This window comes from Echiichthys vipera (assembly GCF_963691815.1).
Source record: "Echiichthys vipera genome assembly, chromosome: 10".
NCBI lineage: Eukaryota > Metazoa > Chordata > Actinopteri > Perciformes > Trachinidae > Echiichthys > Echiichthys vipera.
In genome coordinates, this window is record NC_139835.1 from 7,116,037 (window position 1) to 7,137,074 (window position 21,038).

At 39.8% G+C, this 21,038-nt stretch overlaps 1 protein-coding gene across 1 annotated transcript in view; it reads right to left on the bottom strand.

The window, feature by feature from the left end:
• Nucleotides 1–21,038, bottom strand: part of slc4a3 (solute carrier family 4 member 3) — a gene marked incomplete at its 3' end in the record, with an annotated part of 48,454 nt that overhangs the window by 21,170 nt on the left and 6,246 nt on the right. Inside the window, exons 5-7 of the mRNA XM_083922332.1 lie at nucleotides 6,717–6,862; nucleotides 4,772–4,952; nucleotides 3,339–3,474 (exon numbers count right to left, since the gene is read on the bottom strand). Of these exons, the coding sequence (XP_083778458.1) occupies nucleotides 3,339–3,474; nucleotides 4,772–4,952; nucleotides 6,717–6,862 (463 nt within the window). The remainder of the gene's footprint in view (nucleotides 1–3,338; nucleotides 3,475–4,771; nucleotides 4,953–6,716; nucleotides 6,863–21,038) is intronic.

The window sequence follows — 21,038 nt, forward strand, 5'->3', positions numbered from 1 at the left end:
GCTAAATACAAATAAAAATAAAACACCTTTGCAATATTATTGAACTGAGCTTTAATTTTTTTTAATTTTCTATTACCAATGTACCTTTACTTAAGGATACTTTAATTTTTCTATTGTCTAACTGCCCTGTAGGATACACACCCAGGGACAACAGATGGAAATTAGCTCTATCTTTTCATATATATATATATATATATATATATATATATATATATATATATATATATATATAGCCCTCCTGTCTCAGCCCTGTCAGAAGCTGCTCTCTCCCTCACCACTGCTGTCTGTGAGCATGACTGCCAGCTGGTGAGCTCATTAACCCTGCAGCTAGAGTTTTTCTTATGGAGCTTTTTAACTCCAAAAAGGCCAAAAGATGACCACAGGTTGCCGTTATTCTCATAACGGACAATTGTGTTGTTATATTTAGACAACAGGGAATAAAAGCCTCTTTGCTCATCTTTACATTATTATGTTCCCCACAAATCAAATTTAATAGCAGTTAACCAAATGTCCACCCGATGGTAACACAAGAAGAAAAGTGAGGAAAGCAACAAAGTTATTTGGAATCATCACCTGAGTAAGAGTCAGTGGATCAATTTAGTCTGGGGACATTGAATTTCTGTGTAAAATGTCATGCCAATCCATCCAATAGTTACAGGCCGAGAAAAAGTCACACTAATAACTGATGTGTTCCTAATGACCATGTGGAATAGCATTTAAAGTGATCACTGAAGTGATACAAAATATAAACTGAGGAAAGATCAACAACATCCGAAGGCATGGTTTACCTTTCCTCTGGTAACTCAATTTGACAGCCGACCTTTAGTTCACTTGTTTTTTTGGTTATGCAACTGAAAAATCTATAGTGCACTATGTGTAGAGCACTCTTCCATTGGCTTGGCCTTGCGTTGGGTCAGTTTAGCTGGCCTGTCAATGCTGATCAATAAGTGGGGACCATTTGAGACGAGACAAAGTGTGGAGATGACGTGTCACATGTATCACAGCCACATGCTTGTATTTATCTGACTTTATATTTAGCAGTGTGCAGGATGTGATGTAACTATCCCCTTTGGTGTTAAGTGAGCACGATAATTTGCATCTGGTCTTCCTGGTCGTCAATTCCTTTTTGAGTTGAGACCCTGACACCTGAATACAAGTTGTGGTGTCCCATGATAACCACCCCCACTCCAAATCTACTCACATACACATCACACCCAGGCATTTCCAACAACATCATCGAACTTGACACCAAGAGGGGCTGACTGGGAGAGTGGAAAAAAAACCTCCTCATGTAGAAACCACAAAGCACCAAAAACCTCAAAGGCTAAAATAACAAGTGACCCTGTTGGTGAGAAACAGTAAATCTTTGTAATCAAGACACCCAGTTAGCCTTGTGTTTAGTCAGTCTCCTTTCATCCTAAATCCTGGGTTTAAAGTCTGTCTGCGCTCAAATCAAACATTTTAGACACATGAAGAGCCTTGATTTACAAGAAGTGACAAATTATTAAAACAGCTGGTTTCATGCTGATTTATATGTTTTCACAAAGCCTCTATTACTGTATTTTCCATTCTTGGTGTGTCAAATTGAGAGATCAAAGGGCCAGCATGGCTCACACAATGAAGAACTACATTTCTAATCTGAAAGTCTAGGCTTTAAGACCCAGTGCGCCTACGGCACAGGTTTAACATTTGCAACTTAGTCAACCCCAGCGAAGTACACCAGCTGATGAGTCAAGTGTTGTTAAATGTCCCAATTTGGAAATTCCCAGTTCAGTTCCCCTGAGTTTGCATTTTGTAATAATCTCCACTAAGGAGAAGTGCTAGGACTGTATTCTTCATGAACCATGATCACCATGTAAACAAAGCTGCTACCACACTACACTACACTACTGTACACTGATAGGCCTGCTCATACATGGGTAATGAAACAACCAAAGTCATCTATTTGTGGTATTGCATGGAATGAAATCAAGATATGTCGCCATGGAAACACTACAGAGACCAAAAATGCATGTAAGAGTTTAGTTCAGGTGTTCAGACCAGACATATACACATATAACACGAATATAAACACATATAAAAGAAAAAAGTCAAAAGATAGTTGGAACTACTGTCCACATCAAAGGGACCTATGGGTAAGGTGTGCAATATTATTTAAATGATCATAATCTAAAAAATGAGATCTGCATGTCTTTTTTTTATTATAAAGCAGGTTGAGGTGCTATATAAATACTGTGAAAGTATCAAAAGACCCCGCGGAAAGAAGTGCTGAAGTGCTGTTAAAGTCATTTCCTGGCTGCAATGATGGTGCAGAGAGGTAGAGAGCACACATGCGGAAGACCTGGAAACACTGACCAATGAGAGCAGACTGGGCTTTTTCAGAGACATGGAAAAGGAAAAGAATGTGTTTTTTGAACATCAAAGCATATGAACACACTCTAGTAGAAACTCAAAATACGTAGGTAAGTATGAACCTGAAAATAAGAAAATATGGGACCTTTCATTTGGATATCATAACATATTCTAAACTCAATATTTAAAAACAAACAACAATGAAGAGAAACTAATAAACATTTCCTCAAACAGCCCAAATTATTTTCAGCAGCTGATTAATATTCATTCTGTGTTCTAGTTTGTATTTCCAGCAGCAGTGTACGTGTGTCAAGTATGTTTGTGTTTATGGTCACCCAATGTAACAGTATGGCTCATTGTAGTGTTTTTAATCCTTAGAGAACAATGGAACTATAAGGCACTGAGGAATAACATGCATCAGGCTTTGGATAAACACATTAGCTGTTGGCTGGACACATTCTTTTTTTGGTTTGGGCCTTTCATTAATGGGATTTTTTGGTAATGAGAAACTCATTTCCAGCTTAAGAGCATAACATATTGAGTTTCCAAACGAGTACCATTACTTTCCATGATCATTTTGTTTTATTGGAAGCAAATTCGGGGTAGGTGGATTCCCCCCAAATTCCCTAGTAGTAGGTTCACTTTGACAGGCATTCCAGTGCACTTTGCCTAGTTGAAGGTCAGAAACTTTGGACTTCCCATGGCACTCGAACGCAGCACGAGCAGCGCAAGTAAAACAGAGCGAGGGATGATAGACAGGAAGCTCGGCAAATAATTTTATTCAGACCGAATACATTTCATACTCCTGCAAAACTTCCTAAATAGTCAAGTGTAAGTCAAAGAGAGCCTCACTATGCTGAGCTAACTTGATAAGACGGCCTCAGGTACTGTAAAGATTAGTTTAACCAACTCTGTGCTGACACAAATGTTCTCTTTAAATGAGATGTTTTTTAAATATTAAATAGAGTGTTGGCATGGTTGCTAACCTGTGTTTCAGAAGCAGAGCCCGGAGTACACTTGGTCTGTCCTCAGCTCGGATCTGATCAGAGATGATCATTGTTTCCACCACCAGATGGGCGATGCCGGGCAGAGAGTTCTGTTCGAGGTCCAGAAGGATGGCACCTTGGAATGGAAGGTAGAGGAAGATAAGGAGTCAAATTGGCTGCTAATACCAGATCATTTGTATAAGTATCAACATCCAGTGCTTGGCTTAATTATAAAGGTCCCATATTGTAAAAATTGAGATACCCATGTCTTGTTTGATAAAGCAGGTCAGGGTGCTATGGAAAAACTGTGAAAGTATCAAAACGCTCACGTCTACGTATGAGGGACCATTAGGGACAAATATTAAAAAGTTCCTCTCACATACGTATAAAACACTGCACATATCACCTGCACATATGAAACCCAAGTCATTCACATACTATACTGAAAACCACACAAACATACAAGTTAAATGCTTTTACAAACAAAACTGAAACACTCACACACACAACTGAGAAATTATATGCTCACATACACATCCAAAATGCTCTCATATAGTACACTGAACAACATGTATTTTCTTTGATAGGATTTCAGTTGAATAGGAAGATGGTTGAGATAAAATACAGGCAGCTGTTGTTTGCTCATTAGTTCACCCTGATGTCAGCATGCAAGCATGCCCTAACAGAAGCAGTGACATTACTTGACTTGAACTAAAAAAATGTATAGATTAGGTGTCAAATATTGAATTAATCGCCAACTATTTAGACTATGGAACAAAGCCTGCACTAGCAGCTGGATTCACCAAAGTTCCAATAACACAAGTTATCAAGCTATCAGTATGTTAGACTAACATTGTTTTGTTTTACAGACGCTCAGTGATGCTTATTGTCGAAAGGAATTATGTGTCATTGTTGAGATGTGTGCTCATTATATCCCTAACGTCCCTTCATAAACAACTGTCATCTGCCTCTATTTCGAAATGCACTCTTTTGTGTATGTGAGAGATCAAACAATTTCACAGATAAATGTACACAGCCCCGATTCAGAAACTGCCTTTAAATGAGCCATCAGGACTTCTGTACAGTTGTGATGTCACAACTATACTATATATATATATATATATATATATATAGGTAGAAAGTGAAGCTACAGTGCCATTACATTAAGTCCCTGGCTGCATTGATGGTGCAAGACGCTGAGAGCATACATGTGAGAAACCTGCATAAAAAAGTAGAAAACCCAAAATACAAGTATTGTCCTAAAAATAGCATCATATAGGACCTTTTACAGAGAAGATGTTGCAAGCCTTCATCTTTTTTGTAAGTCATGTTTATCTTTGAGGATTATATTTCAGCCACATATGGAAATAAGTAAACCATAAGACTGGCGCTGTGAACATCTGCCTTGCTATATGTATGTAGGAGTGGTTTACCGTGTGTGATGGTGCGGCGAAGCTCCAGCAAGCTGCGGAAGGAGAGTGAGGCAACATGAGGTTTGCCCCAGCGGTCTGTGTCCTCCTCCACATCCTCCTCAAACTTGATCCAACGGGCCCGCTCCTTCCAACGCATTTCATGGTCCTTCTCTACAATCAGCTCGTTCAGCTCCACAAACAGCTGAAGATGAAATCGAGCAGACATAGAAGCATTGGAAGCTGTGATTCCCCCTCTCAATTTGTTGTTTTACAGTGTAACTACAATAAAGCCAGCATCATCTAGCAAATTGTTTTACTTAAAAAAAACACCAGCACAACCACAGTTTGGCTTTTTCCATCTTGGATAGGTTTTCAACCAAAACATGATATTATACTGATAGCTAATCTAACAAAACAGTCCAAACACATGTTTATGGGGAGCAAATAAATATTAAAGTGGTTTGGAGGGAGAGGGTAACCAAATCGCATTTTAACATTTTCATTTTCGTTTGTATTCAAGGTCAATAAAGAGGAAGGTATTTAAACTAATAAATATCTTTAAATCCTGAACAGATACCTGATCTGTTCAGGATTTAAAGATATTTATTAGTTTAAAATTAGACTCAAAATGATGAACACATATAGGATTAGAATCCAACTCGAGTGTTTTGAGTGCTTTGGCCTCTTTGAGCTTGTTGTTTTGGTTTTATAACCCACAACTTTACTATTGACTTTGGTTCACTCTCGCTGCTCTCATCAATCTTGTTTCAATCAGCATAATGCTCATTTCGTTAACAAAAACAATGACAAAATAAGTTCGTCAGCATTTTTTTACATGACTAAGAAGAGACGATAACAAGACGGAACCAATGGCAGTAAACACTAACTACAATGATATCAACATGCAACATCCTTGACGAAAAAAGACAAGGGTGAAATATAGCAACAAATAATTTAAACTTGACCAAAATCTCTTTATTTTTGTCACCCCTTCCTCCTCTTTCCCCCGTCTCTCTCTCAAACACACACACAGCACTGGCGCTGGTCATCTCTCAATCCTCAGTCCTGAGAACTGAAATATTAAAATGTGTAAAGTGTGTTTTTTCGCGAATTGGGCCAGGTTTGGGTGGTTGAGCGGTCTTGATTGGCTCTAAGAACTGGCAGGGGACTGTGACTGACTGAATAATAATGACTGAACTATAATACATATAATACACATTTTAGTATATTAATGTGGTCGAGATCATCACTAGAAAACTAGAAAAAAGGGAACAAATAGTAAAATAGTCATATTGAACAAACAGATCCAATTCAAATTTTAAAAATTCAGATTCGGGTACAGAACTACTTCTTTTCAAACTTGTGGACCTGTATAGCCCCTTGAGATTCTTTTGCTACAGTTGGCAGAAGGCTATCCCCATCTTTGAAATGCTTCACTGATAGCGACTCATGTTTTATTGAGTTTATCGTCTGACTCTCTGTTTTAGAAGTCAGCCTCTCTTTTTTAGGGTGCTTTGCAGTGTAGGCAGTTGTTGTCATTGCTGGAATAGCAACCTTTTTTCAGCACGATGTTCTGCCATCAGATGGTGAAATCAGGATTTCACCATCCGAAGGGAGGTGCACACCCCTCTGCATTTGTAGAACGTCCAAAAGGAAAGTCTCTCCAAAATGACCTGTGACCACAGTCTTTTCTACGATTTTCTCAAGCCTGAAAACAGCCAGGAGGAGCGGCAGAAGTCTAGTTTATTTCAGACCACCTGAATCACAATATGATAAAAGTCTGTTATGGATTTTTTGCCCGATGATGCAAAAAAAATAACTGCGTACCCCAGCTACTGCTTTAAAGATGATGCTCATACCAATGGAAACTTTATGCGTTTATGGTGACTGCATATTCAAGTATTCACTCAGTGGTCAATATGCAGATGACTTTAGTCGGGGGTGGGGGTAGTGGGGTGCTGCAAACCTCATGTGTTTTCTTTTCCGCTGCTCTCTTCTTCTTCTTCAGGCTGCTTAGGGGTATGGAACTGTTGCTGCCACGGCTCACCAGGCATCGTGATGACTTCTTCACCAGGTGGCGTCTCACCCCGGGGTTGTCCTCAAATCTGTGACCTGAACAGTCACAAGTGTTTCAAGTCAAAATGCAAAAGGTCAACATTGCTAAATCAAGATGTCTAGATTTTTGGAAACCAACCTAACTAGGTGCATTTTGTAAGCAGGAGCATGAAATGCTCTTTCCGTGAACCAATACATGCATCCTTTCTGACTCAGGAAATGTGCTCCACACTGGAAAATCACAGATCTAATTTGAATGTTTCCAGCTGACAGAGGAACATCCACTAGCAGAAGGCAACAGCTCCATGGGTGAGTGAGAGTCTATGTACGCCATGGGAAACTGTTACAGAAGAGGAGGTTTTGCCCCCAGACATTTGTCAGTTAAAAAAAAGAGTAATTTCATTTCCAATTTCCTTCACCCACAAATCATATTTTATTGAATTTAGCATAACGAGGAGCTCCTTTCCTTACAGGGAGGACATGGCTATCATTTGCCATGTATAAGAGTGGAGAGCATGTGAGGTCACCTCATTTGGGTAAAGAACCTTGGAAATGAGAAGTCAAAAGCTGAACACCTGTGTGAAAATGTGTTTAGAGAGCAGTAAAGGATGTCTTACATGATTTGAGGTAATGATTATAAATTGTCAAAATTGTGACTTATTAATTATTTTGAGGCCCAGTGTTTTATACAGCAATCTTTCCCAAAGCTCGGATCTGGACCCAAAATGCACTGCAGACCCATTTTTACTGGGATGCTAATCAGAAGAGTAAAATGCATAACAATGCTATGATATGATGATATGAGTTCATTTTCCTAATCAAAATAGAACTCAGAAAGATACGTTTTTAGTTACATTGGTCTTTTCAGCTCAGATGCTGTATAGGTTAGACTAGGTGTATTATCCACAGTATAAGGTGGTCCGCCCACCCCCCGTTTGGAGAAGGGAGGCAGGAAGTCAGGCACAGAAGCTAACAAATGTACTGCTGCGGTGGGGAGAGCAGCTAAATGTATTTTAACTGAATAAAGGCCAGACTAAAAAAATCAGTTCAAGTGTACACTATATGTAGAATATTTTTATTGTTGGACCAGTCCCAGCCTGGTCAGATGCGTACATGAACTGATGAAGCCTCTTGGATGAGAGGTGAAACATCTTCCTAGACAAATAACCAAGTCCGGTTGCTTTCGACTGAAATTGCTTTGGGGACAACGATGACCTGGACAAATGAGAACATTCACAGGCTTAATATTTTTACTGCTTTATGTTGGCTGTCTTTATTCTGACAGCCCTGTTTAAAGTGTAAGATCATCCCAGGGTCTTTTTCGGCAAATTCGGTCATCAAATAAGCTACAGTTTTTATGTATGAATGATTAACGGAGAAATCCGGTAGGATCGCTCACAGCAAGGCGTGGCTAACACTGATTAGCTCGGGGCATTACGGTGCAGGAATTAAAGCAGCTTTTTTAACCACTAATACTGCAGTAGCAATAAAAGAGTCCTTACACATTAACCGAAGCATCAATGGGCTCCTTCCTTTGGAATGACTTTGGTAATCGTTGTGAATGGACTTTACTACGAGAGGATCTGCGGCCAGCAGATAAGTCTTTCAAAACACTCTTTTAATAAACTCTGGGTTCACTAACTACGTTGTTGGTGCCTCCGTTAATGTGTAGGGACTCTTCTCATGCTACTGCAGAGGTTTGGTGTTATTTTGAGCAGTATTAGTGGTTAAAAAAGTCATTTTAATGCCTTCCCCGTGCTGCCCCAAGCTAATTAGTGTTAGTTAACAGCAGGCTACTGCCGGTGTTATAATGACTCTCCAGGACATCTCTGTTAATCGTTCATACACGAAAAAAAACGATCTTGATGGCTTATTTGATGACCGAATTTGCCGATAAATACCCTGGGATGATTTTACACCGGAATTACGCTTTAAGTTTAAATGAGGGGAACTGAAGCCGTTAACATCTGCCTTGGCCTTTTTTTAGGTGTCTGAGGGCGCACTCACACTGTCCTTCCACACCGCGCCCCGGGTTTTAGGGTACTTGTCCCCCCCTTCCTCTCCCCCCGCTGGCCAGCCCGTTTGTACTCACACTACCTGGGCCTCGCATAAATGCTTCTTGCCTATCCATACGTCATCACGCTGTAACACGTCACAGGCATTGATTGACGTCATCGCGATGCGTCGCTTTGTTTACAAATCTTTCCATAGACCTCTGAGTTTTTGTGCGTCTTGTCCGACTGTTTTTAAATATTTCCATCCGCCCAAATCTGCAGTAAACACTCCACCTCCGCATCACACCAACGTTTCAACCTTTCAACAACCTTTCGCCACCATTGTTGTTGTTGTTAAATGTCCGCGCATGGTCCGTCTTTTTTTTCTTTTCTATGTCCGAACAGGCGCACATAAAATGACGTGAGAGCCGCCGTAGACGTCGTGCTTGTACAAGTGCGCACGCTCGTGCTCGTACATGTGCAAACGCGCTCTACAAAAGCCCACCTCTCTCAAACGGGCTGTGGACGGCCAACTCGCCGCAGCTAGGTGCGGAGCGGTTGCACTCACACTGGTCAAACGCACTAGGCTCTACCTGAAAAACCTGTTTTGGCCCGGTGCGGAAGGACAGTGTGAGTGCGCCCTAGAACACATTTAGCTGCTGCCCCATCCACAGAAGTATATCTTAGATTCCATGACTGTACTCATGTCTGCTTGGGCGTGCCGACCACCATCACCTGTATGTAACACACTGGCTATGGATAAATACCTCATACTACCCCACTTCCAAAATTCCAAACTTTCTCTTTAAGAAATACATTTGGCATGGTTAAAGGAAAATAGCAGCAATTTTACACGTTTTAACTGCAAATCAGGTGTATTTACATTTCTGTCAACTATTTTCCGAAGCATACCCAGAGTGTTTAGATTTATTTTCCTCTTTTTAGGCAGCAATTAGGGATTACGGGCAGGTACAGTATTAGGTTATAGTTTATGGTTGAGTTATGACATGCTGTATATCTAAGATCAAGGTAAAGATCTGGGGGGCAGTTTAGAAACATTTGCATTCAGTCTGGATAGCTGAATATTATTTCTTACTAAATAAATACTTTTTTTTCTGTTACTTGAGTAGCTAGAGGTAACCAAAGCAAAAAGAGAAAGGGGAGAGAGAGTGTATATACAGTGTGTGTGTGTGTGTGTGTGTGTGTGTGTGTGTGTGTGTGTGTGTGTGTGTGTGTGTGTGTGTGTGTGTGTGTGTGTGTGTGTGCATAAAACGGCACTAAGTGTTCCATTCGGTTGCGTCATGCTTTCCTTAGGGAAAGAGAGAAATGGAAATCAGGATGAAATTAGGCTGTATTTCATCTTGTAGAGTCTTCCTAAGGGAGAAGCTGTCTGAAACACTGTCCTTGTATGAACTGCTCCAGCTGATTTGGATGTGCAGATGTTCTCGACATAGAACAGGGCAAATAAATCTGTCTGAAAAGGACTTAGTTCAATTCCTTCTCTTTAACTGGTGTTTGACCAAGGCTGAGGCCTTTAATTAGTATTTAAAGAGTATTTCTATTTCCTGCCAAAGTATATAAAAAGAATGGCATCAATGAAATACTATTGTATTTCAAAGTTTCCATAATTTTGGTTTAACAGTATTTCTATTACATACACACAGGCATGTAACAGAATACAAGCAAGAATGCACCAGTTTAAATTGATAACTGTATTTTGTATATTGTAGTCAATTTTGTCATGGTTGATTAGAAATATGTATTAATTTGGCCTCAAGTGTTTGAAGGAAAGGTTTGTTTTTTGTTGCATGTTTGAAATGTTGACGGGGTAAGAGCCTTTTTGCAATAAAATGTACCCTTTTGGCCAGAGTGTCTGTGTAGTGTAAGAGTTTACTGTTTGGAAGAAGTCATTTTAGACAGGCTCTAAAGCAATCTAAAATCTAGTTGCCATGCCGATTATGTCTTGAACCTTTGCATTTTATGGGTAGTGCTGAAAGGAATGTTTCTGTATAAGAACATTCATTAAATAGTGTAAGATCTGTGAAGTTCCCCTTTGATACTGGCTGCCAATGTTTTTAAAAACAGGAATATTTGGCCTCAATTCTCCACATTTTCTTCATTATTTACTGTAGATGAAATAAAGTCAAAAAGGGGTGTGGCTTCCAGCCCAACATACAGACAAAGCAGGTCATGACTTTCTGGTAATTGTGCAAATATTGCTCTAGATAAACAAGAAAGTGTCTACAGCTATCTAGTATAGCTCTGACCTTGTAGTGTAGCTCTGAACTTCAGCAAATGTCTTTAGTTTTATAGCTTTTTCTTCATTATCCAAGTTTTGACCTGAGGATGGCACCAGAATTCAGGCACTTACCTTGAATGGTTAAGAGTAGATGGTTGAGGTTAGAAATTGACCTTGAATGGTTAAGAGTAGATGGTTGAGGTTAGACATTGACTTTGAATGGTTAAGAGTAGATGGTTTAGGCTAGACACTGATGTTGAATGGTTAAGTTTAGATGGTTGAGGCTAGACATTGATGTTGAATGGTTAAGATTAGATGGTTGAGGTTAGACATTGATGTTGAATGGTTAAGTTTAGATGGTTGAGGTTAGACATTGATTTTGAATGGTTAAGTTTAGATGGTTGAGGTTAGACATTGACTTTGAATGGTTAAGATTAGATGGTTGAGGTTAGACATTGATGTTGAATGGTTTAATGTTAGGTGGTTGAGGTTAGACATTGACCTTGAATGGTTAAGTTTAGAAGGTTGAGGTTAGACATTGACCTTGAAAGGTTAAGTTAAGATGGTTGAGGTTAAATATTGACATTGAATGGTTAAGAGTAGATGGTTGAGGTTAGACACTGATGTCGAATGGTTTCAGTTAGATGGTTGAGGTTAGACATTGACCTTGAATGGTTAAGTTTAGAAGGTTGAGGTTAGACATTGACCTTGAAAGGTTAAGTTTAGATGGTTGAGGTTAGATATTGACCTTGAATGGTTAAGAGTAGATGGTTGAGGTTAGAAATTGACCTTGAATGGTTAAGAGTAGATGGTTGAGGTTAGACATTGACTTTGAATGGTTAAGAGTAGATGGTTTAGGCTAGACACTGATGTTGAATGGTTAAGTTTAGATGGTTGAGGCTAGACATTGATGTTGAATGGTTAAGATTAGATGGTTGAGGTTAGACATTGATGTTGAATGGTTAAGTTTAGATGGTTGAGGTTAGACATTGATTTTGAATGGTTAAGTTTAGATGGTTGAGGTTAGACATTGATGTTGAATGGTTTAATGTTAGGTGGTTGAGGTTAGACATTGACCTTGAATGGTTAAGTTTAGAAGGTTGAGGTTAGACATTGACCTTGAAAGGTTAAGTTAAGATGGTTGAGGTTAAATATTGACTTTGAATGGTTAAGAGTAGATGGTTGAGGTTAGACACTGATGTCGAATGGTTTCAGTTAGATGGTTGAGGTTAGACATTGACCTTGAATGGTTAAGTTTAGAAGGTTGAGGTTAGACATTGACCTTGAAAGGTTAAGTTTAGATGGTTGAGGTTAGATATTGACCTTGAATGGTTAAGAGTAGATGGTTGAGGTTAGAAATTGACCTTGAATGGTTAAGAGTAGATGGTTGAGGTTAGACATTGACCTTGAATGGTTAAGAGTAGATGGTTGAGGCTAGACATTGACCTTGAATGGTTAAGAGTAGATGGTTGAGGCTAGACATTGACCTTGAAAGGTTAAGTTTAGATGGTTGAGGTTAGATATTGACCTTGAATGGTTAAGATTAGATGGTTGAGGTTAGACATTGATGTTGAATGGTTTAATGTTAGATGGTTGAGGTTAGACATTGACCTTGAATGGTTAAGTTTAGAAGGTTGAAGTTAGACATTTGTCTTCCTGACAAAGTGTCAAGTTAATCCCACCCAATGTACCTAATTACCCAGTTGCTGCAGTTTTCAGCTACAATTGAAACCGAAATCAATTAGCTCTTAAAGATTTGATAACTGATGACAATTTGACATTTGATAGAATAGAATAAAAATACTTTATTGATCCCCAGCTGTGAAATAGCAGTGTGACACATCAAAGCAGTAATATAAAAATGCAATTTAAAAGATACCTACAAATTCTTTTATAAATAAGCGGTCTAATTGTAGTGCAAATGTACTGTAAACATATAATAATATAAGGTGCAGTGGACGGATAATGAAAAAAACATAAGGTGCTTGCGATTGTATTGTTCTAAAAACTTTTATCGTACAGTGTGATGGCATGTGGCAGGAAAGATTTCCTGTATCTGACCACTGTGTGATGGAGAGGGTGCTGATCATTGTCTGTTGATCATTGTATTGAAGGCTGAATACCTTTATTGTTATGCATGAGCTGGGACCTAACCTCATCACAGGACTAATGTGCCATGTTCCAAATGAGGATAAAAAAAGCAGAACCACACATTGCTGGTCAATTAAATGTTGTTCCGCTCTAGCTGTGGCTGATCCCAAAGCCAAATTGGTGTCACTGGATCAATAGAAAAGCAGGAAACAGCAGCAGTCGAGCACTGTGTCAATTCGCTCAATACTGTGGACAACTTTGTTCTGTGTGCAGGTATAAACGAGCCTATTGCAATACACCAAGTACCCAGCATGCTACATAATCAATGGAAGCAAGTGAGCTCCAGTCCATTGATAAAGGATATGTATATGTAAATATACCATAAAATGCTCATCCATGTGAATTTATCACTGTTTAATGATTGCATGACAACTTCTTTCACCAGAAGCTTGACCTCACTACAGCCTTCAGTGAATATACAGAAATGTAATTACCCTTTAGGAGTATAGGTGATTGTCTACAAACAACTTACGGATAGGTTCGGTTGGTGACCCCAGTTGAGTGTGGATTGACTCAAGCAAGTCGTAGTCATCAAAATCCAAAACAAACTCTTCAAAGTCGCCTTCCACGTTGGACAATGAGCTGTGATGCTCATGTTGGTGCTGCTTGGGGGTTCCAAAGCCCTTTTGGACACTGCACCGGAGTTCTGGTCCATGGTGGTCAATGCGATGCTTCTTGTCAGAGGTCCCATGCCCCTGGTTTTCCTGTCCCTTAGTGTCTGTCATCTCCACGGTCGGTATCTCCTCCTATCCTCCTCTCTCTGAGCGGACACACTGCTCATCCAGGGCTTCTAACCCTTGAACGCCGTGACAGCCAGCACTAGCCTGCCTCGGCTGTATTGCTCTGGTTGTGCAAAAGAATGTAAACTTTGCAAAGCAGCTCCAAACTCAGGTCTTTTTAAAACACTTTTTGCATCGGGCAGCCAAGAAAAAAAAAATGCTTGAGTTCAGGGACTTTTGAAAAGGTTTATGAAGCAAAAAAATAAGCACACAAAAACAAAAATGTGTGCCTAAAATCCAAACGAAATGTTAAGTTGGAGACCCTCAGGCAGAGTCCCCTGCTGTATCCACGATCAGAGGGATGCATAAATGGTTGCAACATTCACTTTAGCTGCAACTCCAAAAGGAAGTATTGATAAGTGGTGGTCTACTTTGTGTGACCCGCCTGTCAGCTGAATGGTAGTGCCACCCTTTTTTTATTGATGTCCCCAGCCCATTGATCTTGGTGGCTGTTGGAACCCAACATATAGTGGATCAGAGCGGAAGAGTTGATGCCTTTTGTTTCCATAGTGCAGGCATTATTTTTCAACCATGGGATGTGCAGGAGGGTAAAGGGTTCCAGAGGCTGATGTCTCCAATTAAACTGAAAAAGCACGACTCACTAAAAAACACTGAGAACTCGAAGTGCAGAAAATACTGTAGGTGTGGAACCTAAATGATTAGAATGATAGAATAACACCTACGAATCAGCTCCAGCTCTCTGCTTAGTGAGATATTATGGTGCTAATTATCAAAACAAGCTGCACAATTTCTTTCCCTGGGTCTCCATGGAAACCATGCATACAGTACACTGAGGTGCGATTCATCTACAACAGGTGCCCCAGTGTAAGCTAAACAGGACTCTGTCTAAAACGTGCTTGTCATGCGGGAATATTGTATGGCACCGTCTGCATTTGCATGTGTGTTTGTGTGTGTGTGTGTTTGTAGGAGAGCAGGAGGTATTTAAATTCATGAAGTTACATAAAATTATAGTGCTTTTCTCTGGACGGGAAGTGTGTTTTAGTTATGTGTTCACAGCTTATAAAACATACTACAGAAAAAAAAAGACCAAAATTGATATTGTAAATTCAAGTTATGTTTAGAAATTATAATTTGTATCCATACACTTCACTACACTATAGAATTACCCAGAATTACATTGCATGAATGCAAAATTCAGTTTCTACCCATACTCTCACTCTCTTGCTTGCCCACACGTACATGTTTAATGTTTATGTGTCAATATTTACATGTGTCAATATTAATTTCCATCCTGGATGCCTGGCACATAACAATGTTGAACTGAATGCTGTATTACATAGCTTAACAGCTTTTCAAGTCAGCTACGAATCCTGGAAATGCAGATTTTAAGATGTAAATAATGTTTAAAAATGCATATATAAGACATACCTAGCTACCTACCTATACTTAGCCCCGATATATGGCAACCAGTTCTCATCCCAACCCATCATATACTGCCATTTTGTCAGGACCCTTAGGCGTCACTTGTCAATGACCTGGGTAGCCCTGTGCACAAAACGCACGCCACTCCCAGTCGCTGTAAACATGGAGAACACGTTGTTTACATTGTGAACTCACATTAAACATGGTTATGTTTAGGCAACAATACCACTTGGTTGGGGTTAGGAAAAGATTGTGGGTTGGTTTAAAATAAGAGCGTTTGTTCTCCTGGGTAAAAGTCCGGTGTTTGCTTGTATCCACCACCTCAACCAAAGAGTTTATCGCACTTGTTCTGAGCGTCTTTACTTACCGGTTTGCAGTTGAAAGCTTGGCATGTTTCAGTGCCAAACGCAAAAAGCCAAGACAAAATGGCAGTATTTGACGCCCTGGGAATGAGAACGGGGTATATATGACCACTTATTGCCACAAAACTGAGGACTGAGTCAGGTGACTACTGAGCTATCTCCACGACAACAGAGCGAACTCCATCTGCTGATAAATACTACGAGATACAGCTGAAATAGTATCTCATATGTTTGTCGCATCTCACTACATTACCGTAGATAGCTGCTAAATCCAATCATAGTTTGGGGGCGGCAGTAGCTCAGTCCATAGGTGACTTGGCTTGGAACCGTAGGGTCACTGGCAGCCCCCTCGCTCTAACATCTCTCCATAATTGCATGTATAGGTCCTGTCTGTGCATGTATGTGTATTTCAGGTCTGTGTGTAACATGATTAATAATAAGAGTGAAAAAATTAAATTTCCCCGTTGCGGGATAAATAAAGTTATTCTTCTTCTTCTTCTAGTTCTCTGCTGTGTATCAAAGCAAGCCCTTCCTAAACTGACGGCCATCCACCGCACAGGGATCAAGATGTTCTGGCTTCACTTTTGCAGAACTGCAGCAGCCTGTTAAAAGCTTTCCTGAATGTTGCAGCTGCAGTTCACAGTAGATTATTAATACTAATGGGTAGGTGAAAAGCTAGTCCCTTTTGTTTAGTTTCATTCATATTTTGCTTCTAGGGCTCGTTTTGATTGCAAGCATGGAAGTGAATGCAGATGAATAATTTTCATAAATAATTGTGATCGCAATATTGATAGGAATTATGATTTTGGCCATAATCGTGAAGCCCATTTGTGTAGGCTTTCTCAACAGCTAAATCCCGACCTCTACTTTTCGAACATCATTACGATACAGAGTTGTTTCTCTCTGAAAGAGATCTTTGGCTGACACAGGGAACACACTATGACAATACGCTTTTGAAGGCTGAATAAATTAAGTTCAGAATAACTCTAAAACTAACTCACACTTTGATGTAACACTTTCTTAACTCTGAGTACAAATGAAGATCATAGACGTACAGCGGTGATGTACATGGCATGTCAGTGTCAAGCATCACTCTCTACAAATCCGATCTGGTTTTGTGTGACTCTGGGTGCCCTGTTTGCTGTTGCCAGATGGGTCCTAAACAGTCAATGATTACTCTGCTCTGTTAAAGCAGGAATGGCCAGAGGCAGGGTCGCTGCTGAAGGGGAATCGACTGCAGCCACTGTTAATTAATGCCCTGGTTTCTGAAGAGAGTTTTTCTCTGTCATCACAAGCTTTTACCTCCTAATCTCGCTCTTCTCTTCTCTCATTTCATTCCTTTTCTCTTTTCTTGTATATTCAGTTTTGGGGGATTCCCTGGATACGTAAGAGATGTGATGCATTTTCTGTAGTTCTATCTGGAGCTTTATTAGCAACGATGTTCCAAAAGGTTAAACATATGATTGAAGGTTTTAAACCTGCAAAACAAACAGCTTCTACTGACTCAGTCAAATCTGAAAAGGTTTAGTTGGTTTTACAGCCATCACAGCTCCTCATGTCTTTGACTCTTTCGCTCTGTTGATTCTAAACATACTTACCCTCTAATATTGTGACCTTTTGGTTTGTCTTCCAGCAACGACAAAGTGTGAAATGTTTTTTTTAAAGGAGTAGGATGAACTAAGTGTGCCTGTTGTTTTATGTCCTAATTGTGCTACTAATGTCCTCATTAACATTCTTAACTACAGTGGGCCTAAGTTTGAAATTGGTGGTCATGCATAGTGTTGATGCATTTGATTTAATGTCTCATATGTGACAACAGTATCTGGATTTAACTTTTGCATTGATGTGTTCAGTTATCAGGGTCTCTTCGTTGTCATACTGTAAAAGTGATCATCATTTTTTGAAAAAATCATAAGTAGATGCTGTCTTTTATTTGTACTCAATCTTTTGTGTAATTTAGTTGGAAGTTTAATACTAACAGTGTGTGTGGGTTGTTGTGTGGGTCGGTTTCATGAGACAGAATGTGTGGGACATCCATTGTGGAGCCGAGTTACAGTGAGGAAAAGTGTCCATGGTCAGCAGCAGAGCTGGAAGGGAGTCGATACATGTTGAAACAGAGAGGCCGACCACTATTTCACAGAGGAAGGAATAATAGCAACAATATTACTCTTCCTATATCATCAACATAAATTAAGCTATAATGTTATTTTAGGTTCACACTTGATGAAACAGATGAAACATGATTTCTAAAGAATTGGTCATTTTTTTCTTCTTAATTTGACATTTAAATAAAACAAATGAGCCACTTTTGTTGGAAAAATACTGTACAAACAGCATTAGGATGCTGTACTGTAGTACTGTAAGTGGGCAGTCTTTTTGATACCAAACAGAGTACGATGTACTGGTTACAGATAATATACGTAATGCACAAAAAACATAAGCAACACTTAAGACAGTATCTATAATGAAGGTTTCCTGAATTTGATAAAGCTGTTTATACTAAGGAGATTTAGTTATTTTCTTGTTTTAAAGGCTCACAAAAAAGAGCTACAAACCAAAGGGAAGCAGCTGCTGAGTCATAATCAGTCAGGAAAATGATAAACTAAAATAAAAATATTTAACATAAGCTCAGGACCAAACTACTGAAGAGGGTTTGCAATATGCCATGGATCTTTTATAAATAGCCATCTTGTCTTTTTCACTTCCAGTAGAGGGTGCTGCCACTGTATATAAAAATGATTAATCCAGCCTTAAACCCAAAATGCAGGTAATAATACTATCTGATCAAAACATGTTATTTCTGGATATATATCGTTATTGCTATGACAGTAAAACAGGTGTGTAACGAAACATTTAGATTGTAATCGAAGCAGCAGGAGGTTGTCTTCCACACACTCAGGGTAACACAGAGAGATTGGAATCCAGCTCTCTGTCTGAAGACGTCATTTCTTTACTGTCTGTTGAGAAGGCAAATGCACAGAGCCAAGAGTCTGATGTCATATCTATTCATGTTTAGATGATTCAACTGAAAATTAGCAATTTATTTCTTATTTTTTGGCATATAAAACATCTAAAAATCCCTCACTTTTCTGTCTTCCTTCCTCACAGTCACTCACTCATTTATCTAATCAAATACTTGCAGTGCTAACCTCCATTCTCCAGTACTGATGGCCCTCAGTGCAGGCCAGCATACACTGAAGAAAGCTTATTTTTGATCTCACTAATATCTGGCATTTTCATTTGGGTCCGTTCCTCACAATCATTAGTGTAGTGTTTAGCATTTTAGCAGTGTTTTGGACCCATATTGTAAAGCAGGCCCAGGTGCTATATAGTCATTCCCCAGCTGCAATGATGGTGATGGCACACAGAGAGCAGATTTTTCAAGAGGGCGGTCTTAAAGAAAGACAGGTGCTAAAAAAGAGGGTTATTACAGGAATATTCAGATGGACAGTATGAGAAAAATAATGTGCTTTGTGAACATTAAAACATTGTCTAGTAGAAACCCAAAACACAAGTGTTAAACTAAAAGCGAGCAGCACATTGCCCCTTTTTTAAGCAGGATAACCAGCTGCATACTCTCCAACCAATTAAATAAATCATTATAATAACACAAGTGCATGAGAAAAGAAAAGAAGATGAGAGCCTTTGACATTTGTGGGAATGAGTCACCAGCCTAAAGACACAGGCTGAACAACATGGAAACACTTTTCATGCATGACTACATGAGCTGCTTGGCAGAGACTTGGCAGTTTTATCATAAATATTCTAGCAACCACATCAGGTGCCATCATGAATGTCTGATGAAGTGTTAATGCACAGTGAGCGGCTAATATACAGTGGGTACGGAAAGTATTCAGACCCCCTTAAATTTTTTACTCTTTGTTAAATTGCAGCCATGTGCTAAAATCATTTAAGTTCATTTTTTTTCCTTTTAATGTACACACAGCACCCCATATTGACAGAAAAACACAGAATTGTAGACATTTTTACAGATTTATTAAAAAAGAAAAACTGAAATATCACATGGACATAAGTATTCAGACCCTTTGCTGTGACACTTGTATATTTACCTCAGGTACTGTCCATTTCTTCTGATCATCCATGAGATGGTTCTACACCTTCATTGGAGTCCAGCTGTGTTTAATTCTAATGATTTGGACTTGATTAAGGAAGCCACACACCTGTCTATATAAGACCTTACAGCTCACAGTGCATGTCAGAGCAGATGAGAATCATGAGGTCGAAGGAACTGCCTGAAGAGCTCAGAGACAGAATTGTGGCAAGGCACAGATCTGGCCATGGATACAAAAAAATTTCTGCTGCACTTAAAGTTCCCAAGAGCACAGTGGCCTCCATAATCCTTAAATGGAAGACGTATGGGATGACAAGAACTCTTCCAAGAGCTGGCCGTCCAACCAAACTGAGCAATCGGGGGAGAAGAGCCTTGGTGAGAGAGGTAAAGAAGAACCCAAAGATCACAGTGGCTGAACTCCAGAGATGCAGTGAGGAGATGGGAGAAAGTTCAAGAAAGTCAACCATCACTGCAGCCCTCCACCAGTCAGGGCTTTATGGCAGAGTGGCCCGACGGAAGCCTCTCCTCAGAGTAAGACACATGAAAGCCCGCATAGAATTTGCCAAAAAACACATGAAGGACTCCCAGACTATGATAAATAAGATTCTCTGGTCTGATGAGACAAAGATAGAACTTTTTGGCCTTAATTCTAAGCGGTATGTGTGGAGAAAACCAGGCACCGCTCATCACCTGCCCAACACCATCCCTACAGTCAAGTGTGGTGGTGGGAGCATCATGCTGTGGGGGTGTTTTGCAGCTGCAGGGACAGGACGACTGGTTGCAATTGAAGGAAAGATGAATGCGGCCAAGTACAGAGATATCCTGGACGAAAACCTTTTCCAGAGTGCTATGGACCTCAGACTGGGCCGACGGTTCACCTTCCAACAAGACAATGACCCTAAGCACACAGCTAAAATGACGAAGGAGTGGCTTCGGAACAACTCTGTGACTGTTCTTGAATGGCCCAGCCAGAGCCCTGACTTGAACCCAATTGAGCATCTCTGGAGAGACCTCAAAATGGCTGTCCACCAACGTTCACCATCCAACCTGACAGAACTGGAGAGGATCTGCAAGGAGGAATGGCAGAGGATCCCCAAATCCAGGTGTGAAAAACTAGTTGCATCATTCCCAAGAAGACTCACGGCTGTATTAGCTCAAAAGGGTGCTTCCACTCAATACTGAGCAAAGGGTCTGAATACTTATGTCCATGTGATATTTCAGTTTTTCTTTTTTAATAAATCTGTAAAAATGTC